This window comes from Xyrauchen texanus, chromosome 24, assembly GCF_025860055.1.
Source record: "Xyrauchen texanus isolate HMW12.3.18 chromosome 24, RBS_HiC_50CHRs, whole genome shotgun sequence".
Classification (NCBI taxonomy): Eukaryota; Metazoa; Chordata; class Actinopteri; order Cypriniformes; family Catostomidae; genus Xyrauchen; species Xyrauchen texanus.
This window is the reverse complement of record NC_068299.1, coordinates 19,692,738-19,713,695: the sequence shown is the minus strand read 5'-3', so window position 1 is coordinate 19,713,695 and position 20,958 is coordinate 19,692,738. Positions and strand designations below refer to the sequence as shown.

The 20,958-nt window shown below is 37.1% G+C and overlaps 2 protein-coding genes across 6 annotated transcripts in view; one reads left to right on the top strand and one right to left on the bottom strand.

Annotated features, from left to right (window-relative positions):
* LOC127618188 (STE20-like serine/threonine-protein kinase) overlaps positions 1 to 18,632 on the top strand; it is a 51,977-nt gene extending 33,345 nt beyond the window's left edge. The window contains exons 13-20 of one of the 4 annotated variants that reach the window (XM_052090489.1): positions 4,161 to 4,253; positions 4,764 to 4,835; positions 9,956 to 10,085; positions 11,967 to 12,091; positions 13,918 to 14,106; positions 14,242 to 14,367; positions 14,633 to 14,746; positions 16,369 to 18,632. In XM_052090489.1, the coding sequence (XP_051946449.1) occupies positions 4,161 to 4,253; positions 4,764 to 4,835; positions 9,956 to 10,085; positions 11,967 to 12,091; positions 13,918 to 14,106; positions 14,242 to 14,367; positions 14,633 to 14,746; positions 16,369 to 16,515 (996 nt within the window). In that variant the 3' untranslated portion in view covers positions 16,516 to 18,632. The remainder of the gene's footprint in view (positions 1 to 4,160; positions 4,254 to 4,763; positions 4,836 to 9,955; positions 10,086 to 11,966; positions 12,092 to 13,917; positions 14,107 to 14,241; positions 14,368 to 14,632; positions 14,747 to 16,368) is intronic. The other 3 variants (XM_052090491.1, XM_052090490.1, XM_052090493.1) reach the window with 3 other exon arrangements.
* A 1,434-nt stretch (positions 18,633 to 20,066) lies between these two features.
* col17a1b (collagen, type XVII, alpha 1b) overlaps positions 20,067 to 20,958 on the bottom strand; it is a 29,723-nt gene continuing 28,831 nt past the window's right edge. For both annotated transcript variants that reach the window (XM_052090487.1, XM_052090488.1), the window contains exons 55-56: positions 20,846 to 20,926; positions 20,067 to 20,622 (exon numbers count right to left, since the gene is read on the bottom strand). In XM_052090487.1, coding sequence (XP_051946447.1) covers positions 20,579 to 20,622; positions 20,846 to 20,926 — 125 coding nt within the window. In that variant the 3' untranslated portion in view covers positions 20,067 to 20,578. The remainder of the gene's footprint in view (positions 20,623 to 20,845; positions 20,927 to 20,958) is intronic.

Below are 20,958 nucleotides of genomic sequence, written 5' to 3'. Positions count from 1 at the left end.
CATTAGCAGCATTGCTTCCAAATCACAATGCAGCTGCAAGTGGAATTGATTTCTTCACATGTCCTTATTGACTCATCTCAGCAGTCTTGCTTTGGATTCAGACCTGTAAATGTATAGCAGTTCTTTTCTTATCACATTGTGCTTGCTTAATGAAACTCTGGCTCTTGCATTCATTTACTTCCAACATCAGAGTGGCTTCAAAGCTGGCTTGAAAGGTTAACTGGGTGTTAAGCAATGGACAAACTGAAGGCCCTTTCATTTTCTCATGGGTTCCTCTTGCTGATGTTTTCAAGTGTTGCTTAAGATTAGAAATGATTTCTGTGCAAACTTTCAATGCATGGCTTAACAGAAATGTGTGGTCTCTCACAGGACCTTTCCTAGTTACTTTTACTTACTGATGCATGGTGCATTTGCTTTCCTAGTAAGAAACATGTTTGGTTTGTCATTGCATGATCAGCCAGCATGATTTGTGCTTAGAGAGATTATCATATCTCGTGCCAAGCTGTATAATAGTATATGTGGATTCTCTTGGTACTCCTGTGATTGTACTAGACAGCTTGTTACTCTCTAATTATAAAGTCATCAACTCTCTCATCTGCATGGACATGCCTTAATGGAGGCACATATGGTAATATCTCTTTGTCTCCTCTTCGCATGATATACAGTAACATGAAATGTACATATAAAATATTATGTTTTGAATATAGTATAATTTTGATTAAAATATTAATATTTAGAAATTTCTTTTAACCAATATGGTTCTGATATGTTTTTGCTTTTGTCACTAATGGTGTTGCCTGTGTGATTGTGACGTAATGAATGAAGATCAGTGCTTTGGTGAAGGGCCTCTTCTCAGAGATCTACTTTTGTTAGGACTGTATAACATATTGTAATTCAGTTGAAGTCTGAAGTTTACATACACTTGGGTTGATGTCATTAAAACTCATTTTTTTAACCACTCCACAGATTTCATAGTAGTAAACAATAGTTTTGGCAAGTCGATTAGGACATCTACTTTGTGCATGACACAAGTAATTATTTCAACAATTATGAGATTATTTAACTTTTAATTGACTATATCACAATTCCAGTGGGTCAGAAGTTTATATAAACTAAGTTAACTGTGCCTTTATGTAGCTTGGAAAATTCCAGAAAACTATGTCAAGCCTTTAGGCAATTCGTGTCTGATTGGCTAATTGGAGTTGAACCAAATTAGATGGCATTATGAGGAAGGAACGTTATGTGGATATATTGAAGCAACATCTCAAGACATCAGCCAGGAAGTTAAAGCTCAGTCACAAATGGTTCTTCCAAATCAACAATGACCCCAAGCATACCACCAACGTTTTGGCAAAATGGCTTAAGGGCAACAAAGTCAAGGTATTGGAGTGGCCATCACAGAGCCCTGACCTCAATCTGATGGGAAATTTGTGGGCAGAACTGTAAAAGTTTGTGTGAGCAAGGAGGCCTATCTGGGCCAAAATTCCAGCAACGTATTGTGAGAAGCTTGTGGAAGGCTACACAAAATAATTGACCCAAGTTAAACAATTTAAAGGCAGTGCTACCAAATACTAAAAAAAATTATTTTAACTTCTGACCCCCACTGGGAATGTGATAATTATAATTTTTTTGAATAAAACTATTATCCTGACATTTCACATTCTTAAAGTAGTGATCCTAACTGACCTAAGACAGGGAATGTTTTCAATGTCAGGAATTGTGAATTTGTTTTATTTATTTTACATAAAAAAATAAATTAAAAAAAGTTAAATGTATTTGGATAAGGTGCATGTAAACTTCTGACTTAAACTGTACATAGGGCTGGGCGATAAAACAATATCAATATTTATTGCAATTAAAAAAACTAATATCGAAAAGTAATTTTCGATATTTAGCCTGTGTTCTACATCTAGACATGCGTGTTGCTAAAAACACTAGCAGTATGGCTTTCTTATCGTATGTTTCCACTGGTGCGCGCAGAGCTAATGTGAGCAAGCGCTTTCAATTCCTTCCTATGGAAGCCGAGCATCATGCTCGCGAGGTGGATTGTAAAATTGACTGCAGCGCGGGGCAAGCGTTCCCTAGTGTTGGGAGTGGCTTTGTGCGGATTTTTTCCACTTCAGTGGAAACAGCCTCAGACTGTATGAAGTTGCTATTGCCCCCGTTACGCAGGTCACCGCGTTCCTGATCCGGAACCCAGATTGATTCCATCTTGACTGCCCTCTCCTTGTCTCTAGTGAGCAGCACGACAAAACAATGGTGCCGGTTACATCATATCTGATCTTTCTGCGCTGTATTCTTGAATATTTTTCTCTGGCACTGAAACACGCTTCACTGATGCCCTGTTCCGGGTCGCACCTGCATCCTCTTTTCCCCACATGTGCGTAAATGTGAGGTGCATGTTTCCGGAGAGCCTTTAGACCTTAACGTTTTTTTTCTTTCTAAATTTTGTTTTATTAATCAGCACGTTCCAAGCCTTTAATAATAAACAAATAGATTTCAGTTCTAATTTTGTGAAATTATTCAGATGTCATCGTCTCTGACAAGGATGAAAGACAAAACAATTACTAGTTTGTAGCCTAGTCTATCTCACTTTAATGAAAATAGACAAATGGTCCATTCAGACTTTTACATTTTCAAAAGTTTCTCTCTGAACCCCCAGTATCATTCCTCAGTCACAAGGGCTTCTATGCCCCCATACTTTGATATTTGTATGTAAAGATATATTTACATTTATGCATTTGGCAGACGCTTTTATACAAAGCGACTTACAGTGCACTTATTACAGGGACAATCCCCCCGGAGCAACCTGGAGTTAAGTGCCTTGCTCAAGGGCCCAACAGTGGCATCTTGGAGGTGCTGGGGCTTGAACCCCCCGACCTTCTGGTCAGTAACCCTGAGCCTCAACCACTGAGCCACCACTGCCCCCATATATGAAAATAATTTTAATGTAAAAAAAAAATATATATATATACTCTCATTATGATTCAAAATGAACAGATCATCTTCTTACATTCATATCCAACTGCACTCAATTGATAAAATGTATTTAAAAAAAAATATATATATATTTTTCATAGAAGATCCCTCAGACACCACTGAATTGGTGTCTGAGGGATTGACCCCAACGCAGTTTTGTAAAAACTATTTAGACTTTTTAAGATTTAGTTTTCTCTTCTTTTTTTGGAAATTAAAAAAAATTTGCAATGTGCAAATGTGATTCAATATCGTGATAAATATCGATATCGAATGATATGAAAAAGAATATTGTGATAATATTTGTTGCCATATTGCCCAGCCCTAACTGTACATATCACATTAAAAGACTGTCGGTGTACTGTAAAGTAATTTTCCTTTCAGTGTAAAATTGCTGTTTAAGTGATCTCTGTTATATGATGCACACCTAAATGGTAAACCTCTAATGCTGAACAGTACAAAAAGTGAGTAGTGGTTGACTGAAATGGGTTTTTCAATGGCTGTTACTGATATCTTGAGGTTATTTCTAGGCAGAATGACAACATCTGTTAATCAGCCCATCGAGCACATGATAATTTTAAAACTATCATGTACATGATTTTGGCAAAGTATTGTCCAATGTACAGCATCAGCACGACCAAAATATTGGTATTTTATTAAAAGTGTAAAAAGTAAGAATATTTTCACAGTAGTGTGACAGGCATTGACTTAGAGGTCAATGAAAAGAAATTTCCTCCCACAGCTAAACATATATGTTTCTTGATCAAACTGACATATTTTCTGCTGATTTGCTGAAAATAGTGCCCTGCTGACACAACATTTCAGCTCATCTTACAAAAGAATGTGTCAGCATCAACTATATAAAGGTGTGCATCTTTTTAGAGATTACTTTGAGGGCATCTATCACATTCTGATCTGTATAACAGTCATGAAATTTAGGAAGGGATCTATATTATAAGTTAGGTGGCTTTCACTTTTCACCAACTCAGTTGGAAATCATTTCTGGTGGTTTGGGGAAGATTATCCCTCAAATACTAAACCAATCATTATCAAAAAAGCATCAATAGTGAATTAACCCTTCATGTCAGAATTTGCCTAACTCTCTCAGACTAATTATTTCCTGCTTTAATCAGTTTCTGTGTGAGTAAAGCCTCAATTCCCAACAGTCTGCATGCTTACTGTAGGTCAAACAAGAGGTTGGACTGTCTCCCAAACACATAAGAAAAGAGCTCATGAAACGCATAAAAGAAGACCTAGCAGTCGTTCAACAGGAAGAGGTAATTTAGTCAATAGATACAGTACCACACACACACAACCTGAACCTCTTCTCTTTTTTGCACCTCTGGCCATGAAGTGTAGATGGAATTCTAGAAATCAGGGTAAAAAATCATAATTGTGAACAATTCCTGCTGCATCCATTTTAAGAGAGAGTGAGAGCCATAACAGACTAATTATTTATGCTGCATCTCATCACGCATGTCAAGGACGACAGCTGCACTAATGGATGATGGTCCAGATGGGCCCTCACTGAGCTTCAGACTCACCTGCTGCTAAACCAGCTCTCTCTCATGCTTTCTATCAGTATAGAGGAACAGATTATTCTTCATGCAGGTCTCCGCCTGGCCACAGGTGTCTGAGACCCTAAAGTAACAGATGAATGCTAGAAAGATAGATTATTGGAAAGAAGAAGTGTGTGAGGTGTTTGTGGTTTGCATGGGATACAGCTGAGTGCTGGTGTGTGTCCCCTGTTCCTGACGTGGTAGAGTTGGCTATGTTTTGCTCCACAGGGGGTGGCCCAGGTTATGATACAGTCGTTTCAATTGTCCTCATGTGCTCTGTTCAACGCTCAGATGCAGGATGTAAGTCTCCTCGCTCCTCTTGACTCAACCCTCTCACATGTGCCCGTCATGTAACTAACAAAGCAGATGCACACACAAATACACAGTGTCGTAGAGCAATACAAATAGCTAATTGCTATTTGGTTTCATGTTTACTAAAGTTTAATGAAAGGAGTGTAAATTATGGTACCAAAACATGCATTAAGTTATCCATAAGTATTCAGATTAGATTACCTAAAAAAGTGTACTGGTTATCTAAAATATTACGTTACTGATAAGTATTTTAGTTTGATTTGTAATCGGTACCAGAAAACATTTCAAAAGTAATCTACCCAGCACTGCTTACCCTTTAGTGCCCCCTTGCTGACCTTGAAACCCCCTGATTTAAATAGTTCTGGGAGTATACAGTAACGGTTTAAAACCATAGAAGATTAACCATCAAAATAATGGTTGTAATATGTTATCACAAGTACATATGTTAAGTACTTTGAAATGCCTCTTTCCTGTTGTGGAAGTTCACGTGAGCCTCCCTTGCATCACTACGCCATTGTTTGATCTCACACCCAAATTGTATATTTGCTTAATGACACCAGCAGAACTAATTTGATTAGATTACATACTGTAAAATTATTCCACAAAAGCACAACCCATTTGTTCTGGCACAGCAGTGTTTTATTGTGATGTGAACGGCACATGTGGGCAGGAAGGTACTCTGTTGTTTTGGAGTGCTGTTGCTGCAGTGTCTCAGTATCTCTTCTATCCGCTCACTCTCTCTCATACTGTTACTGTGGTTTTAGTCAAGTTTCTGTGCTTCACCTGTGCTGCTTTTTCTATGTGTCACTGAAGGCCAAACTCAAAACAAGAGTTGAAGATAAGACCTCTCAGTAAGGTGGTTAGTCAGCATTGTTATTTTTATTATTGATTTATCTCTGTTACCAGAAACAGTGGAGTCCAAATGTTGGAGACCTCCTTAAAAATATATTTATGTAAACCTGGTCACTAATCAAATGTAAGCAAACACTGACCATGTTAAAGGTTTAGTTCACCCAAAAATGAAAATTATCTCATCATATACTCACTCTCTTGCCATTCCAGATGTGTACTACAGAACACAAACAAAGATTCTTAGAAGAAAATTTCAGCTCTGTAAGTCCATACAATGCAAGTGAATGGTTGCCAAAAGTTTGACGCTCCAAAATCCACATAAGGGCAACATAAAAGTACTCCAGATGACTGGTGGTTAAATTAATGTCTTCTGAAGTGATATGATAAGTCCTTTTTAAGTCAATTTTCCTTCACTTTATCCTTTTGTTTTTGGTGATTTACATTTTTTTCATGCATAACACCTCCTACTGGGCAGGGAGGAGAATTTATGATTAAAAAATAACTTCAATATTGATCTGTTTCTCACCCAAACCTATCATATTGCTTTAGGAGTTATGGATTTAACCACTTGAGTCATATGGATAAGGATTTTTTCTACTGGCCCGATCGGGCCAGTGCTTCAGATATTTACTGGCCCTGCCAAAATTTTCAGTGGCCCCAACACAAAAATGATAAATACCATAATGGCTTTAAAAATGTGTCCGAAGATGATATTATATTATTATTATATATTAACCTCAGCCTTCCTGCCATTTACACATGTGTTTTTAAGAAAAGAGTTATTTTGTGCTGATGATGGGTTTTCGGTCACCCATTTAGTCATGCTGTCATGCAACTCTTGGCCATGTGTAGTGTATTCACACACAGGATCAAAGATCTAATCACTGAGTTAAAGATGTGAGTATTGGCTGAATGTAATAAACATATGAATCCCTGAGAAGAGACTTGGTACCAAATTGGTTGTGATGTGTAATATACAGCAGTGGCCAAAAGTATTACCAGTGACGTAAATTTTGTGTTTTGCAAAGTTTGCTGCTTCAGTATTTGAAGATTATTTTTTATGTTTCTATGGTATACTGGAAAACAATGATAAGCGTTTCATACGTTTGAAAGGCTTTTATTGGCAGAAACATTCAATATATGCAGAGTCAATATTTACAGTGTTGACCCTTGTTCTTCATAACCTCTGCTATTCGCTTTGGCATGCTCGATCACAAGTTCTCTGTGGGATTAAAATCCGGGAGTTGCCTGGCCATGGAACTAAAATTTAAATGTAATGATCTCCGAGCCACTTCATTATCACTCTTGCCTGGTGCTCAATCATGCTGGAAAATGCACAGATCATCACCATATTGCTCTTGGATCATTGGGAAAAGGTGTTCTTGCAGGATGTTTTGATACCATTCTTTATTCATGGCAGTGTTTTTGGGCACCCAATCCCTTGGATGAAAAGAAACCCCACACATGGATGGTCTCAGGATGCTTCACTGTTGGCACGACACCGGATTCATGGTAGCATTCACCTTTTCTTCTCTGGACTATCGATTTTCCAGACATCCCAAACAGTCAGAAGGGGGCTTCATCAGAGAAAATAACGTCTGCTGTCCAATCCTTGTACTTCCTGCAGAATTTCAGTCTGTCCTAGATGTTTTGCTTGGAGAGAAGTGGCTTCTTTTCTGCCCTTCTTGACACCAGGCCATTGTCCAAAAGTCTTTGCCTCTCTGTGCGTGCAGATGCACTCACACCAACCTGCTGCCAATATTGAGCAAGCTCTGCACTGGTGGTGACACGATTCCATAGCTGACTCCTCAGGAGGAGACTGCCCTGGGGCTTATTGGACAATCTGGGACATACTCAAGCCTTCTTCACTGCAGTTTAACCTCTCTCCTTTAAGTTCTTGATGATCCGGTAAATGGTTATTTCAGGTGCAATATTCTTTGCAGCAATTTCCTTGCATGCGAGGCCATTTTGATGCAAAGCGATGATGGCTGCACATCTTTCTTTAGAGGTCACCATTGCTAACAAGAACACAATGATTGGAAGCACTTCTTCCCTCCTTTTATAGAAATCAGTCTGGTCTTATAATCCAATCAGAATGACAGAGCGATTTCACCTGACTAGTACTCATTCACACTTCCCCAGGTGCTGCTGATATGATTAGTGAAATGATGTTAGCTGGTCATTTTGTGCCAGGGCCAAAAAACAGTGAAATTAGTTTTTTGTGATAGTTAATTTTTTTGGCCAATGAAGCTTTTTGCAATTATTTAAAATGTATCTGATCACTCTGCACAATAATCTAGAAACAATGTGAATCAACACCACAACAACTGAAGCAGAAAACTTAGCGAAACACAAAATTTATGTCACTGCCAATACTTTTGGCCACGGCTGTACATTAGGGAGATATTAGGCCTAATCTGTGAATTAAGAATGTATAAATAACATGAAATCAGACAACCTAAAGACCAACATAGCCTGATGCACAAAGCACAAAAACAAAAACTACCTGTACGGAATGAGAAATGTAACAGGTGTTTTATGAGGATGAAATGAAGTAGACTGTTTCAAATATTCATCTTCACCCTGCAGCTAAACTGCTCTGATAATAATAGCCATAGTGATCTTGCTTCTTTTCATATCAAACTGTAAGTCATTTTGGATATTGAGCAGCTCGTGATTTCCAGACATGTGTATAACTGGGGTTTAACAAAGTTTATTACGTCTCATTCAACACTTCATCTCCAAAGTGATCAAAACAGTGTTACTATGAATGCAAACTTTAATACAGTGAAAAAGACACACTATTAGCATAACATAAATGTATATAAATAAATAAATAAATAAATATATATATCCAATGTTCTTTTGAATGTCCGTGTACAAAAATAAAATATTTGATGCCATGAATGTACCTTCATTTACTATTACTATTATTTTGAATGGCCATGGAAAATGAAGCAATGTGATAATAATTTTACCTGGTCGCAAAAAGTAGTCAGTTAATTTACCTGATGAACTTTCACCTTTTGCTGACCATTTTTGCTTTGCAGAGCTAATGTGTGCTTCTAAATCACTTGCACCTTTATTAGCAATTGACACATAAGTGCCAGCTTTAAATAACATACATTCTTCTTCCTACAGATCTCAACCTGGACGTAAGCATGGGAATGTTTTGTGCAAATCTTCTGTAAATTTGCACTTTTGCAGAAACAGCTGTCATTTGCTCAGCTGTCATTTGCTGCTACTGTCAAGCAACTGTTTGATGCTGAACACAACAGCGCTTTGCACGTTCGTGGAGAGATTGGCAGGCAGGAATTTGGCCAATAGTTGCTGCAAGCCTCTTATAATCGACCAATTGGTGTGCGAGAAGGCGGGACTTACAAAGAGGTGTTAAAGCAATGCAAATATGTGCGCGCACACAATGAGGTATTAGGCCAGATGCACATCAAAATGCAACTAAAGCCAAATCCCTGACATTTTCGCAAATTTTGAAATCTCGACCGGATGCTTTTTTTAGGCATGTTATCTTCATTTGTGTTCTGCAAAAGAAAGTCATACACATCTGGGATGCAATGAGCGTGAGGAAATCATGAGAGAATTTTGGGGTGAATTATCACTTTAAATCCTTTATAAAAAGCAACATGGATAATCATGTTTTGCACATTCTTTGAGTCCATGCCAGCTCAAGTGCATGCTTTCATTAAAGCAAAGGGGGCTTTGCAACTCAAATACTACAATATTCTCAAATTTATGTTTTTTTTATTATTATTTTTTCCCCCATTCAACTTTTCATTCAAATTGTTTTTCTGATTAAATAATTCAACCATTTTATTCTATTAATGTAAACCATTTTCACTAGTTGTCTCATATACCCACTGTATTTATATCTCCAATGCATACATTACTTTTAACTACAATGTTCTGGTTGCCTCAGATTTCAGTGTTGTTACTGTATGCATTAGCTTAGGTTAAACTGTACTGTGAATTTTTGAATGTGTTGTTGGTCTTTTCTCTAGTTTATTCCTTTCATTTAGATTCCTTATCCATTAATCATGAATATCAATGTTATATATTTGTTAAATGGGTTAAGTGTGCAACTTCTCTTAATGCTGTGGTATCAGTGCTGTGGTAGTGCTCATGTGAAATGCCACTTTGAATGGTTTTTACTTATGCATTATGTACAAATACAAAAAAATGTATTCCTTCTACCCCTTTATCCTTTTTTATTTCTCTTTATCTCTTTTTTTCTCTCTCAGGAGCAAGAGTATATCCAGAGGCAGCAGCAGGAACTGGATGGAGCTCTAAAGAAGATCATCCAGCAGCACAAACTAGAAATTGCAACTATAGAGAGAGACTGTCTTAACCACAAGCAGCAGCTCATGAGAGGTCAGACACCATTTACAGAGAGGCTACTACAAATATTCTCATCTTAATAATTTGTTGCACAAAACTACTGTTATACTATCCAGGGATTCGTTTCCCAAAAGCAAAGCAAGCTTAAGTTGATCATATAGACTTTTGGCGCCAATGGTTTCTACAATCTGATTAGGCTTATGATGCTTGGGGAAATGCAGCCCAGTTTAGTACCAAAGGTTGAGCTAAAGTACATTAAACCTAGTGCACTGTTCGTTTGTGAGTCACACTTTTGATGTTCGTGGGTCAACAATGACTCGAACACCCATTTTACTAAATGGGGGGAGGGGGTGGATTTTATGGTATTTAGACCTTATTTAGCTCTAAATTACTCAATTTCACCATTCATTTTCATATAAAATGAGCACATTTTATGTTGTCTTCGATTAAATAAAACTTAATTTCAGTCAATTGAAATTGTCAAAATATCACAATTTGTCAAGCATTTGGGGACCCTGGTGACATCTTTTGGAATAAAAAAAAAATGTTTTATGAAATAACTATGTTCAGTAGATGACCTCATGAATGACAAATTGTAGCATTTTATTTCAAAATCTCTTTGTTGAAGTGTCAGATTTCGCAATGATACTCCAATATGATGTCAAACATGACAATGTCTGATTGTGTAACAAAGAAAAGACAGAATTTTTATTTTGTTACCTGTCATTTCAATTCAAACATCAAAATTCTAGCATAAACTTTGTCACACAGGGGTCAGACTCAGACTTTGACCTGTGTGGTATGTATTGTGTGTATATATAGACAAGTTTGTCTACACCTGTGGGGGCCAAATGTCCTCTTAAATTGGTCCTATAATGTTGAGCTTCAAATCTAGTGATGTGCACATGTTTTTGTGATGATTAGGGTTAGGGGTAGAGTTTGGAAATAGAACATATTTTTAGCCTGATATGAAATCAATGGAAGTCAAAGAGAGATCACTGATATAGTCAAACAAACCTGTATGCATATGTGGGTGGTTGTGTTCCGCATTGTGTCTGATTTATTGATTGTTATTTGACAAAAACAATCTCTGTATTTTAGTATTTCCCATTAATTTCCTATGGTGAAAATGACCCTGAACATCACAACTGTTGCTTTTTCTTTTATGACCCTAGAATCAAGTCCAGGTGTGTGTGTGTGTGTGTGTGTGTGTGTGTGTGTGTGTGTGTGTGTGTGTGTGTGTGTGTGTGTGTGTGTGTGTGTGTGTGTGTGTGTGTGTGTGTGTGTGTGTGTGCGCGCGCGCGCGCGCGTGTGTGTGTTCGTTCAGATAGCTAGTGGAGAAAAAGTCACCAAGTACCACATGAACAGTGCACAAGGGTTAATTGCTCAAATAGCTGCATCTCGAACTTCACAGATATTGCAGTAGGAAATTTTGTGCAGGCACTTGTGTTGAACTGGGGTTGCTCTCATTACCATAAATAAAGCAGCTGCGCATATGTGGTGGAGTCTATTCATCTAGTTCACATTTCAACTCGAACCACATAGGAAACAAGCCAAACAAGTTACTTGCTTCAATAGACATTTAAGATCTCTGTTGCTCTGTAATTGCATTACAATAAAACTATGTTATTTTTAGACTGAGGTCCAATTATACATTTCTTGAGGTCCTATAAAGTCCAGACATATGCCTCTTGATGTGTGGCCTAGATCTCATTTAATGAGATGTAGATGTGAAAATGAGCCAAGACAGTGTTGAAATGGACCATCTATGAACTGTGTGACATCATGCTTGATAACATGCCTAAACCTGCATTGTCAAATGGTCTGGTTCCCTTGTAAAGCCTCTGCTCAGTGTCACAGTTCTAAATGATGAGAATTTTTCTTTCCTTTTATCTTTGGTTCACAAACACACAGCTCGAGAAGCAGCCATGTGGGAGCTGGAGGAGCGCCACCTTCAGGAGAAACACCAGTTGATGAAGCAGCAGCTGAAGGACCAGTACTTCATGCAGAGACATCAGCTCCTCAAGAGGCACGATAAGGTGAGCCTTTCCTGTCATCCTTATAATCCAGTGGTTCTCAATTGTTTCGATTCACTTCCCCCCTTTGAAACAAGAAAACCATCATTTTGTTTTTACTGAAAAAATAAAATGCTTTTAAAAGATTAAACCATTTTCTTTCATCTAAATTTATTTTACACTTCAATCCAGGGGGCGCTTGGCCACACCGAATCCTTGATTCATTCGCATTTACCAGAACATTTTATATCTCATTGAAGACTATTTTACTCTAGTTATTTTTTTTTTATAAAAAATGATAATTGCATGGATGCATATCTATGAATGGAAATAAGCTTCAGCAGTCTCTATAAAAGTTTTTTTAAATCCTCATCCAGTGATAATAATTGACTGTGATTTTCTCCTAGCCAGCGCTGAAAAAAGTAATTTGTATCATGTCAGTGTTGTCTACGTGCTGTTTCTGTAGCGGTCAGGACTTCTGGACAATTTGCACCTGATTAACGATACTGAAACTTAAATAAAAACTGACCTTTCCACCATCATTTACTCACCCTCGTTGTTCAAGATCATATTACTTTTTTCATCCATGAAACACAAGATTCAGGGAAGAGAGGATCATGTTTGTGGCTGTCTAAGCTCCGAAAGCACACACAAAAGCACCATTAAATTCAGCAATAACACTTGTGCCTTCGGTTTCAATACTTCTGAAGCCATATGATAGTGTTGTGTGAGGAACAGACCAAAATTGAAGTGCTAATTCACATTGTCATTCATTTGAAACTGCCGGTGCATGCAAGAATTACCTTGTTTACATGAGCGCACATTAACACTTTGGGCTTGGTGGTGGCGTAGTGGCTAAAGCACAGGGCTGTTAATCAGAAGGTCACAGGTTCTAACCCCACGGCTACCACCATTGTGTCCTTGAGCAAGGCACTTAACTCCAGGTTGTGCCGGGGGGATTGTCCCTGTAATAATTGCACTGTAAGTCGCTTTGGATAAAAGCGTTTGACAAAAGCATAAATGTAAATGTAAATGTAAGTTTAAACCAGTCAGGAGAAAAGGCAGAGGAAAAGAAATTGTGCATATCGGTTCTTAAGTGTATTTTCTCTATTTTTGTTGAATGTGTGAAATTGAATAAGATTTGAGGATGGGTCAGTCTTTGAGATCCACTGTAATAATCTATGACTGTTAGAGTTTTTTTTTTATTTATTTTTTTTATTCATGTTTTTGGATTTTTTCCACTTTTCTCCCCAATTTGAAATGCCAAATTCCCAATGTGTCCTCATGGTGGCCTAGTGGCTCGCCTCAATCCGGGTGGCGGAGGACGAATCTCTGTTGCCTCCGCGTCTGAAATGATCAATCCACGCACTTTATCACCTGGCTTGTTGAGCGCATTACCGCGGAGACCTAGCGTGTGTGGAGGCTCACGCTATTCCCCTACGTGCCCCTCTGAGTGTGAGAACCAAGTTTTAGTGACCACGAGGAGGGTAACCCAATGTGACTCTTCGATTCCAGGTGTGGTAGTCAGCGTCTTAACTTGCTGAGCTACCCAGGCCCCACTTTTTGTGTTTTTAATGTCATGTTGAGTTAAAAGTAGTCCAACTTTTAAAAACATGTCTAAGTTCTGCTGAGTTCTGTTCTGTTCCATTTTGTTGTGCTTTGTCTAGCTGTTTTTGTATGCTAGAATGTGTCTGATGTAATTGCCCCCCTAATAAACATTTTTAATTGGGGTCAGGTGAACCTGAAATCAATTAATTAGACAGGACTTAAGAACAAATAGTCGACTACTCTATAATGAAAATATGCACATCCCTAATGTGTGTTTGTGTTTCCGCATGACTGGCCATCAGGAGATGGAGCAGATGCAGGGTTATAACCAGCGGCTTATAGAGGAGATGAAGAACAGGCAGGCACAAGAGAGAGCTCGGCTGCCGAAGATCCAGCGTGGCGAAGCAAAGACCCGCATGGCAATGTTTAAAAAGAGCCTGCGGATCACTGGCACAGGAACACCAGAGCAGGACAGAGAGAAGATCAAACAGGTCAGACCCTGATCAGTGTCAGAGGAAGCTCAATAATTCCATTGTCCAGCATTCAGGTGTCAATATCAAAGAAATCAGGTTTGTTTTTCTTTTTCTCTAAAGTTCTGGGGTGTTTTTTGTATTGCTTTTGAGCAGTTTGCCACTCAAGAGGACAAGAGACAGAAGAATGAGAGACTTCATCAGCATCAGAAACATGAGAACCAGATGAGAGACCTACAGTTACAGTGTGACTCCAACATCAGAGAACTTCAACAGATGCAGGTCTTTAACTTTCATTTACACACATTAGGTCTCATTCGCTAACCATGTAGATGCTAAACATAATACATTAATATGTAGATGAGAACTTGTATGTAATTATTAGTTAATGATACCCCACTCTTATTGTCTTCCTCATACCTTTATGCTTGCATTTTTTGATTGTTTACACACTCAGTTCTGCTCAGCCTTTTAAATTAAACTAGTAAATCTGCTGCCCTCTTGTCTTTTTGTTTTAACATCTTGGTTGCTGTCAATTTAACATAAGAATGAGAAATGCCACCTGCTGATTGAGCATGAGACTGAGAAGCTGAAGGAGCTGGATGAGGAACACAGTCAGGAGCTGAAAGACTGGAGGGAGAAGCTTCGGCCCAGAAAGAAGGTATTGTATAACAACTGTATGCGTAAGGTAGGGCTGGGCGATATATTGAAAATTCATGAAATCGTATTATCCCAATGATTTTGCTGGCGATCAAAGTAAAATGAAACCATATAGTTTTTTAAATGTGCCATTACATTGCCTAAAGAGCATGTTATACTATCCTTCAGGGCTGCACAATTAATACAAATAACAACAAAATGGCAGTATTGTCATAAGTGATTAGTAAACTGCATAAGACTGATTACATTCAGTTAATACATGGTTTGTGTGCGCTTCAGGGTGAACAGTTGTGCTGTTCTGTGTACATGCGGTGCTCATGATCATGTTTTCAGTGCAGTATAAAGGTGCAGTATGTAAGATTCAGAAAACCTTGTTATTAATGACACCTGTGGCCATAAATTGAACTGCAGCCAGCTACCTGCTGCTCGTGCTCACGCTCATGCACACACTACATAGGGACGCGAGCGAGCATCGACCAAAACAATGACGTAACGTACAAAGAGACTAAACGTGATTCACCGGTATCATGCTGACAGATGAGTGTGGCATGCTGACACTGACTAAAGTGGGCTAAAGCACTGAGCTGGTAATCAGAAGGTCGTTGGTTCGATCCCCACAGCCACCACCATTGTGTCCTGAGCAAGGCACTTAACTCCTGGTTGCTGCAGGGGGATTGTCCCTGTAATAAGTGTACTGTAGGTCGCTTTAGATAAAAGCGTCTGCCAAATGCATAAATGTAAATGTAAAATATATATATTATATGTGAACCTCAATGAACATATTCAAATAACAAAAAAGGCATATTATGACCTTTTAAGGTATGAGTAGCTTGGGAAGCTACACTTAAAGGTATAATTCACCCAAAAATGAAAATTCTTATCATTGACTCACTCATGCCATCCCAGATGTGTTTAACTTTCTTTCTTCTGCAGAACACAAATTAAGATTTTTAGAAAAATATTTAAGCCCTGTAGGTCCTCATTATTTAACCGAATAGTGACCAGAACTTTGGAGGTCCAAAAAGTAAATAAAAGCAGTATAAAGGTAACTCATAAGACTCCAGTGGTTAAATTCATGGCTTCTGAAATATGATGGGTGTGGTTGAGAAACAGATCAATATTTAAGTCATTTTCTACACTTTCACTTCCACATTCTGGTGTGGAAGTTACATTTCACAATTAGCCACTCCTGGTTGGGGCTGGTCAAAGGTGGAGATTGATAGTAAAAAATGTTAAAACTTAAATATTGATCTGTTTCTCACCCAGACGTATCATATTGCTTCAGAAGACATGATTTAACCACTGGAGTCATATGGATTACTTTTATGCTGCCTTTATTAACATTTTGGACAGAGTTCTGGCCACCATTCACTTGCATTATAAGGACCTACAGAGCTGTGGTATTCTTCTGAAAATCTTCATTTGTGTTCTGTAGTTGAAAGTCATACACACCTGAGATGGCATTAGGGTGAGTAAATGATGAGAGAATTAAACATTTTGGGTGAAAAAAGGGTAAAGAATAAAATCTGAATTCATTATATTTTGGTATATGTTATTTCATTGTTGGTAGGATTGATGTTTGTCACGATACATAATGATTGATTCTCTCTTGCTATCTCTTAGGCTCTGGAGGAAGAGTTCACAAGGAAATTGCAAGAACAGGAAGTCTTCTTCAAGATGAGTGGAGAGTCTGAATGTCTCAACCCCACTGCCCAGAGCAGAGTCTCTAAATTCTACCCCATTCCCAGTGTTCACTTCTCTGACTCTTAACATTCACCACTGAGCTTTACTTCAAGCAAGCAAGGACTGTTCTAGTCAAGAACACCATTCAAAGGTGTGAGATCAGAATACATACATGGGGTTAAACAAAATGCTGTAGTATGTTATACACAAGTACCTTTTGAAATTTCTTTTAACAATGAAGGACAAAACTTATGCATTACCTTGGCATACTGCTTTTGCAACACTGAATCCAATGGATTAACATTTTAGTTTTCTGTTAGTTGTCTTCTGGTGATGTTTATTTGTGCTTGAGACAATGACAAATGAATGGATACTCTCCATGGCAATATCATCTTGTCTTTTTGGAATAAAAATAGCCTTAATGAGGGTCACATGATGCAATGCCACAAAACAAGCATGACCTTACAGCCACGGTAAACACTGAAATGGTGGGAGAGGATACATTTAAAAAACAAAACATGTGGACACTAGTCAACGTTGTACAATTCTATAAATGTTCAAATTGCAGAGCTAGCTAAATTAGCTTCATGCTGAATTAGCTGTTATTTGTTGTATTTCTTTCATTCTTTTGTTTGCCATGTTTATTTGTTATTAATGTCCATGCAAATTTATTTTTAACATAAACTCTTAGTAAAGTCATATTTGCTCTTTGCGTATGGATTGTTTTCATTATGGTTAGATTAAAGACATTTGCAGTCCCTGGAAACTCAAGGAATGTAAACTGTATAATGACATTGCACACTTGATAACAAATTGAACTTATGCAGTAGTGATCTCTTTAGTGCATTAGAAAGGAATTTGTGCCCTAATATTTATATACGATGATGTCATTTTTCATTTGGCAAGTCACTGTGGTCCAGAGCACCCAAGTTTATTTTTCTATGAGCAAAATAATTTCATGTATTTGAAGGAGCATAGGGCAGTTTTTGCCTTTTATGAATGTTTTCATATATGGTATTAAAAAGCTATTTATGGATTTAGCTGAAAGAGATTGTTTATATTGATGTTGGTTTTTTTCCCCTCGTTTATCCAATTTGTAAGGGTAATATAAAATTGCACGTTACATAGTTTATCTTAAGTTTTATTTTTATTGTAGGATAGAGCAGTGTTTTGAATGGTCCTGTGCAAGCTGCAAAAGTGTGCATAAGCATTTCAGCGAGAACACGTGGACATTTCTCACTTTTGCTGAGGATTATTCCATCTGATTCAAGCTCTATTTTTGATGACATGTTTTGCGCAATTAATGCTCATAATTTCTTTATCTTATTCATAAAATGACAAATGCTGTGCTTATATATGTTGTGCATGCTGAGGAAATCCCAAATTCTGTATTTTACTAAATGATGCTTTTTGATCAAACCACACATTTTACTAAGGCTCCATTTTAAAAGTTAGCATTTGCACAAATGGTGCATGACAAACTAGGATACTTTCCAGAGAGAGAGAAAGGGACAGTTTCATTGTCATACTGCTGAACCCATATCCTCTTGCAGCACTTTGATGGAATATATGAAGCATTTTTTTTAGGTCAATTTGTGTCTAAAAGCTTGCGTGTCCATTAATTGAGAAGATATGTAAGAATGCTGTAATAATAAAACCATAATTGTATTTTATATTATTTGTCTGTTTTGTCTACAAAACATTGATCATGTTTACTTGCACAATCTTTTACACAGTTAACCTGATTTTACAGTTAAATGCAGGGTTCCCACGATCATGGAAAACATGGAAATACAGTATCAGGGAATTTTTAAATTGTGATTACTGGAATAGTCATGGAAATGAATAAAATCTTCAAATGGAAAAATCATGGTATTTCTTTATAGTTAGTATGTTTTTATTATGCTCTGTCCTAAAATATTTAATCAGGGTGTCATGTTGCACTGGATTAAAAACACACAATGTGTGAAGAGTGTACAATATATCATGTTATTTCGAATACCTTACAAAATAGAGACAAAGATGTGCCGCAAATTTTAGGATTCACACAATGTTGTTTTACAAATTTGCAATGATGTGATTTCGGTGCCATTTTCAGAATGAAAGGCTAAATGTTTGGGCATAGGATTTAGCTTTAAAGTCATGGAAATTCATTGGTTGATAAGAGGGGAAACCCTTTAAATGCTTTAAATGGCTTTTCTTTATAAGGGTAGGTCATAAATAGTTTAAGAAAAAGAAGTTTGGCACATGTAAATTTTTGATTTCAAGATGCATGGAAACACCATTATCGCTGTTCTTACCATCTTAATGTGCGCAAGTGTTGTGGTCATGTAAACATGGTTTACTTTTTGTCTGTTTTTGTTTGATTTTTTTTGGTAGTTATCAGCAACTTGGTGTGTATGTAAATTAATTCATTGTGAAGTTTTGGGTTTACAGTAGGGCTAAAATAATAAGTCGACGTTATCGACAACGTCGACAATAAAACATTTTTGACAAAAAATGTCATCGTCGAATAGTCATTTGATCTCATTTAACGTAACAAGAGATCACATTAAACTGTAATGATGACGCATGAGAGCAGCACTGCAGCTCACGCCTGACTGAGGAGAGGAAGAATTACACAGATCACAGTCCAGATGCACACTAAACTTTCCAAACAGCTTCATCTTATGTAGATTGCAAAGTACAAGGGAATTATATAAAAATACCAAATAAGTAAATACAGAAACACTCTCGTTGTTGAATAAGCGGAGCCAGAGCTCTTTAAAGGAAACACCCGGTGTTACATCTTAAATGCAGTTATATTTAATGGATTATAGCTTTATTAAAGTTAAAATAATAAGGAAGCAGATCATGTTAATAACTACAAACTCTGAAACTGCCATTTCTGTGTGGTCGGTGCCTCTTCTATGAGTTGTGCGAATGTCCTGATCTCGGGGAGAGATTGAAACTGCACCCGTTTGATGCACACTGTCACTGAGTGTGCACACTTAATACAGCTAGATTATAACGTGATGGCTGGTGAATTATTGAATCATAATATGAGTCACTGTGCATTTTCATGAAGAAAATTGGCAATAAGCAGCTTTATAATAGAGAGTTTGTTTTTTGTGAGTTAAAGATGGATTGAAGTGAACAGAAGAAAATACATTTATGATTTGTTTTGGCATGTTTTCCAATAAAAATATCTAAAACTCATTTCAAACAATGTACATTTTCTTTAGGAACTATACTGCAGAAGAAAAAAAGTTATCTTAGAATGTTGAATTTAATATTAAAAATACAAATATTTTAAAATATCAAAAAATCCTTTAAAAAAGGATGCATTCACCTGAGCAGCAGCATATAAGATATTTAGACTTGCTTTTAGTGAATAGATCATGAATATAAGTATATTTTGTCTTTACTGCACTCGCAGAAGTATAACCAAGTGAATAAAATACACGTATATACAAAATACATTTATATTTAAGATACTTCCTCTTAAAGCGAGTCTAAATACCTTATATGTTGCTTCTCAAGTAAATGTATCTTGTTTTATGGATTTTTAGACAATTTTAAATGGAAAACAAGACAAACACACTTGATAACGATAGTTTTTTCTTTACTGAATTAAACTTAAAATATAGTATTTTTCCCTTTAACTCAATGAATGTCATTTAGAGGTATTTTTAAAAGATGATTTTGTCCTCTTTATTGTTAGTAAGCACATTAAATACAACCCTTTATATCGGTTTATTCAGTGTTTGCAATGTAAAATGTCATCATAATCAAGATTCATATAACAGTCAAATTCATACAAAAAACACTCCAGGCCGATTGCTGTGTAAAACAAAAAGTAGATTTCAAGTGCTATCGTTATATCAAATGTTAGATCCAAAATTAAGACTAAGACTGTTGTCTTAAATCCACACTAATAATGCATAATTTGTTGTATTTGGATTAAATTATTGCATGCATTTGTTTGATTAAAAACTCTTTACTGTGATATGATGGGAACCAAACAAGCCTCTGAGCTGTATTACTTCATATAGAGAGGCACGTTTACGTATTTATCTTCTTAAAGATATGTACATTTTCATTAAATGTGAAGTCTGCATGCATTTGTCAGTATGTCCACAAAAGTGTGCTGCTGCGACTGTGTAAACCCTTACACACCAGTGCTCCTCCTAGATCTATGAGTCTGGATATCACCTAAAGTTCAATATGGAGAGAGAGATAGTATAAGCTACTGTGACTGCTGGATCATCAGCATCATTATTTGCTTTGGGCTCTTAGATGCTGGTTTCTACAACATTTGTTTTTCAATCATTTGATTATGTTAGCCCCAAAATAAACAACCAATACAGAAAACCTTTCAGTGTAGATAAAATAATATTGAGCCAAGTATAATACAACAGATAGGAAGTTTCCTTACCTTTTTCGCCCTTCTCTCCTCTTGGTCCCTCTGGTCCTCTTTGTCCCGACAGGCCAGGTCTTCCTGAACTCCCTGTCTCCCCTGTAGATCATGAACAAACAATACAGCTTTAA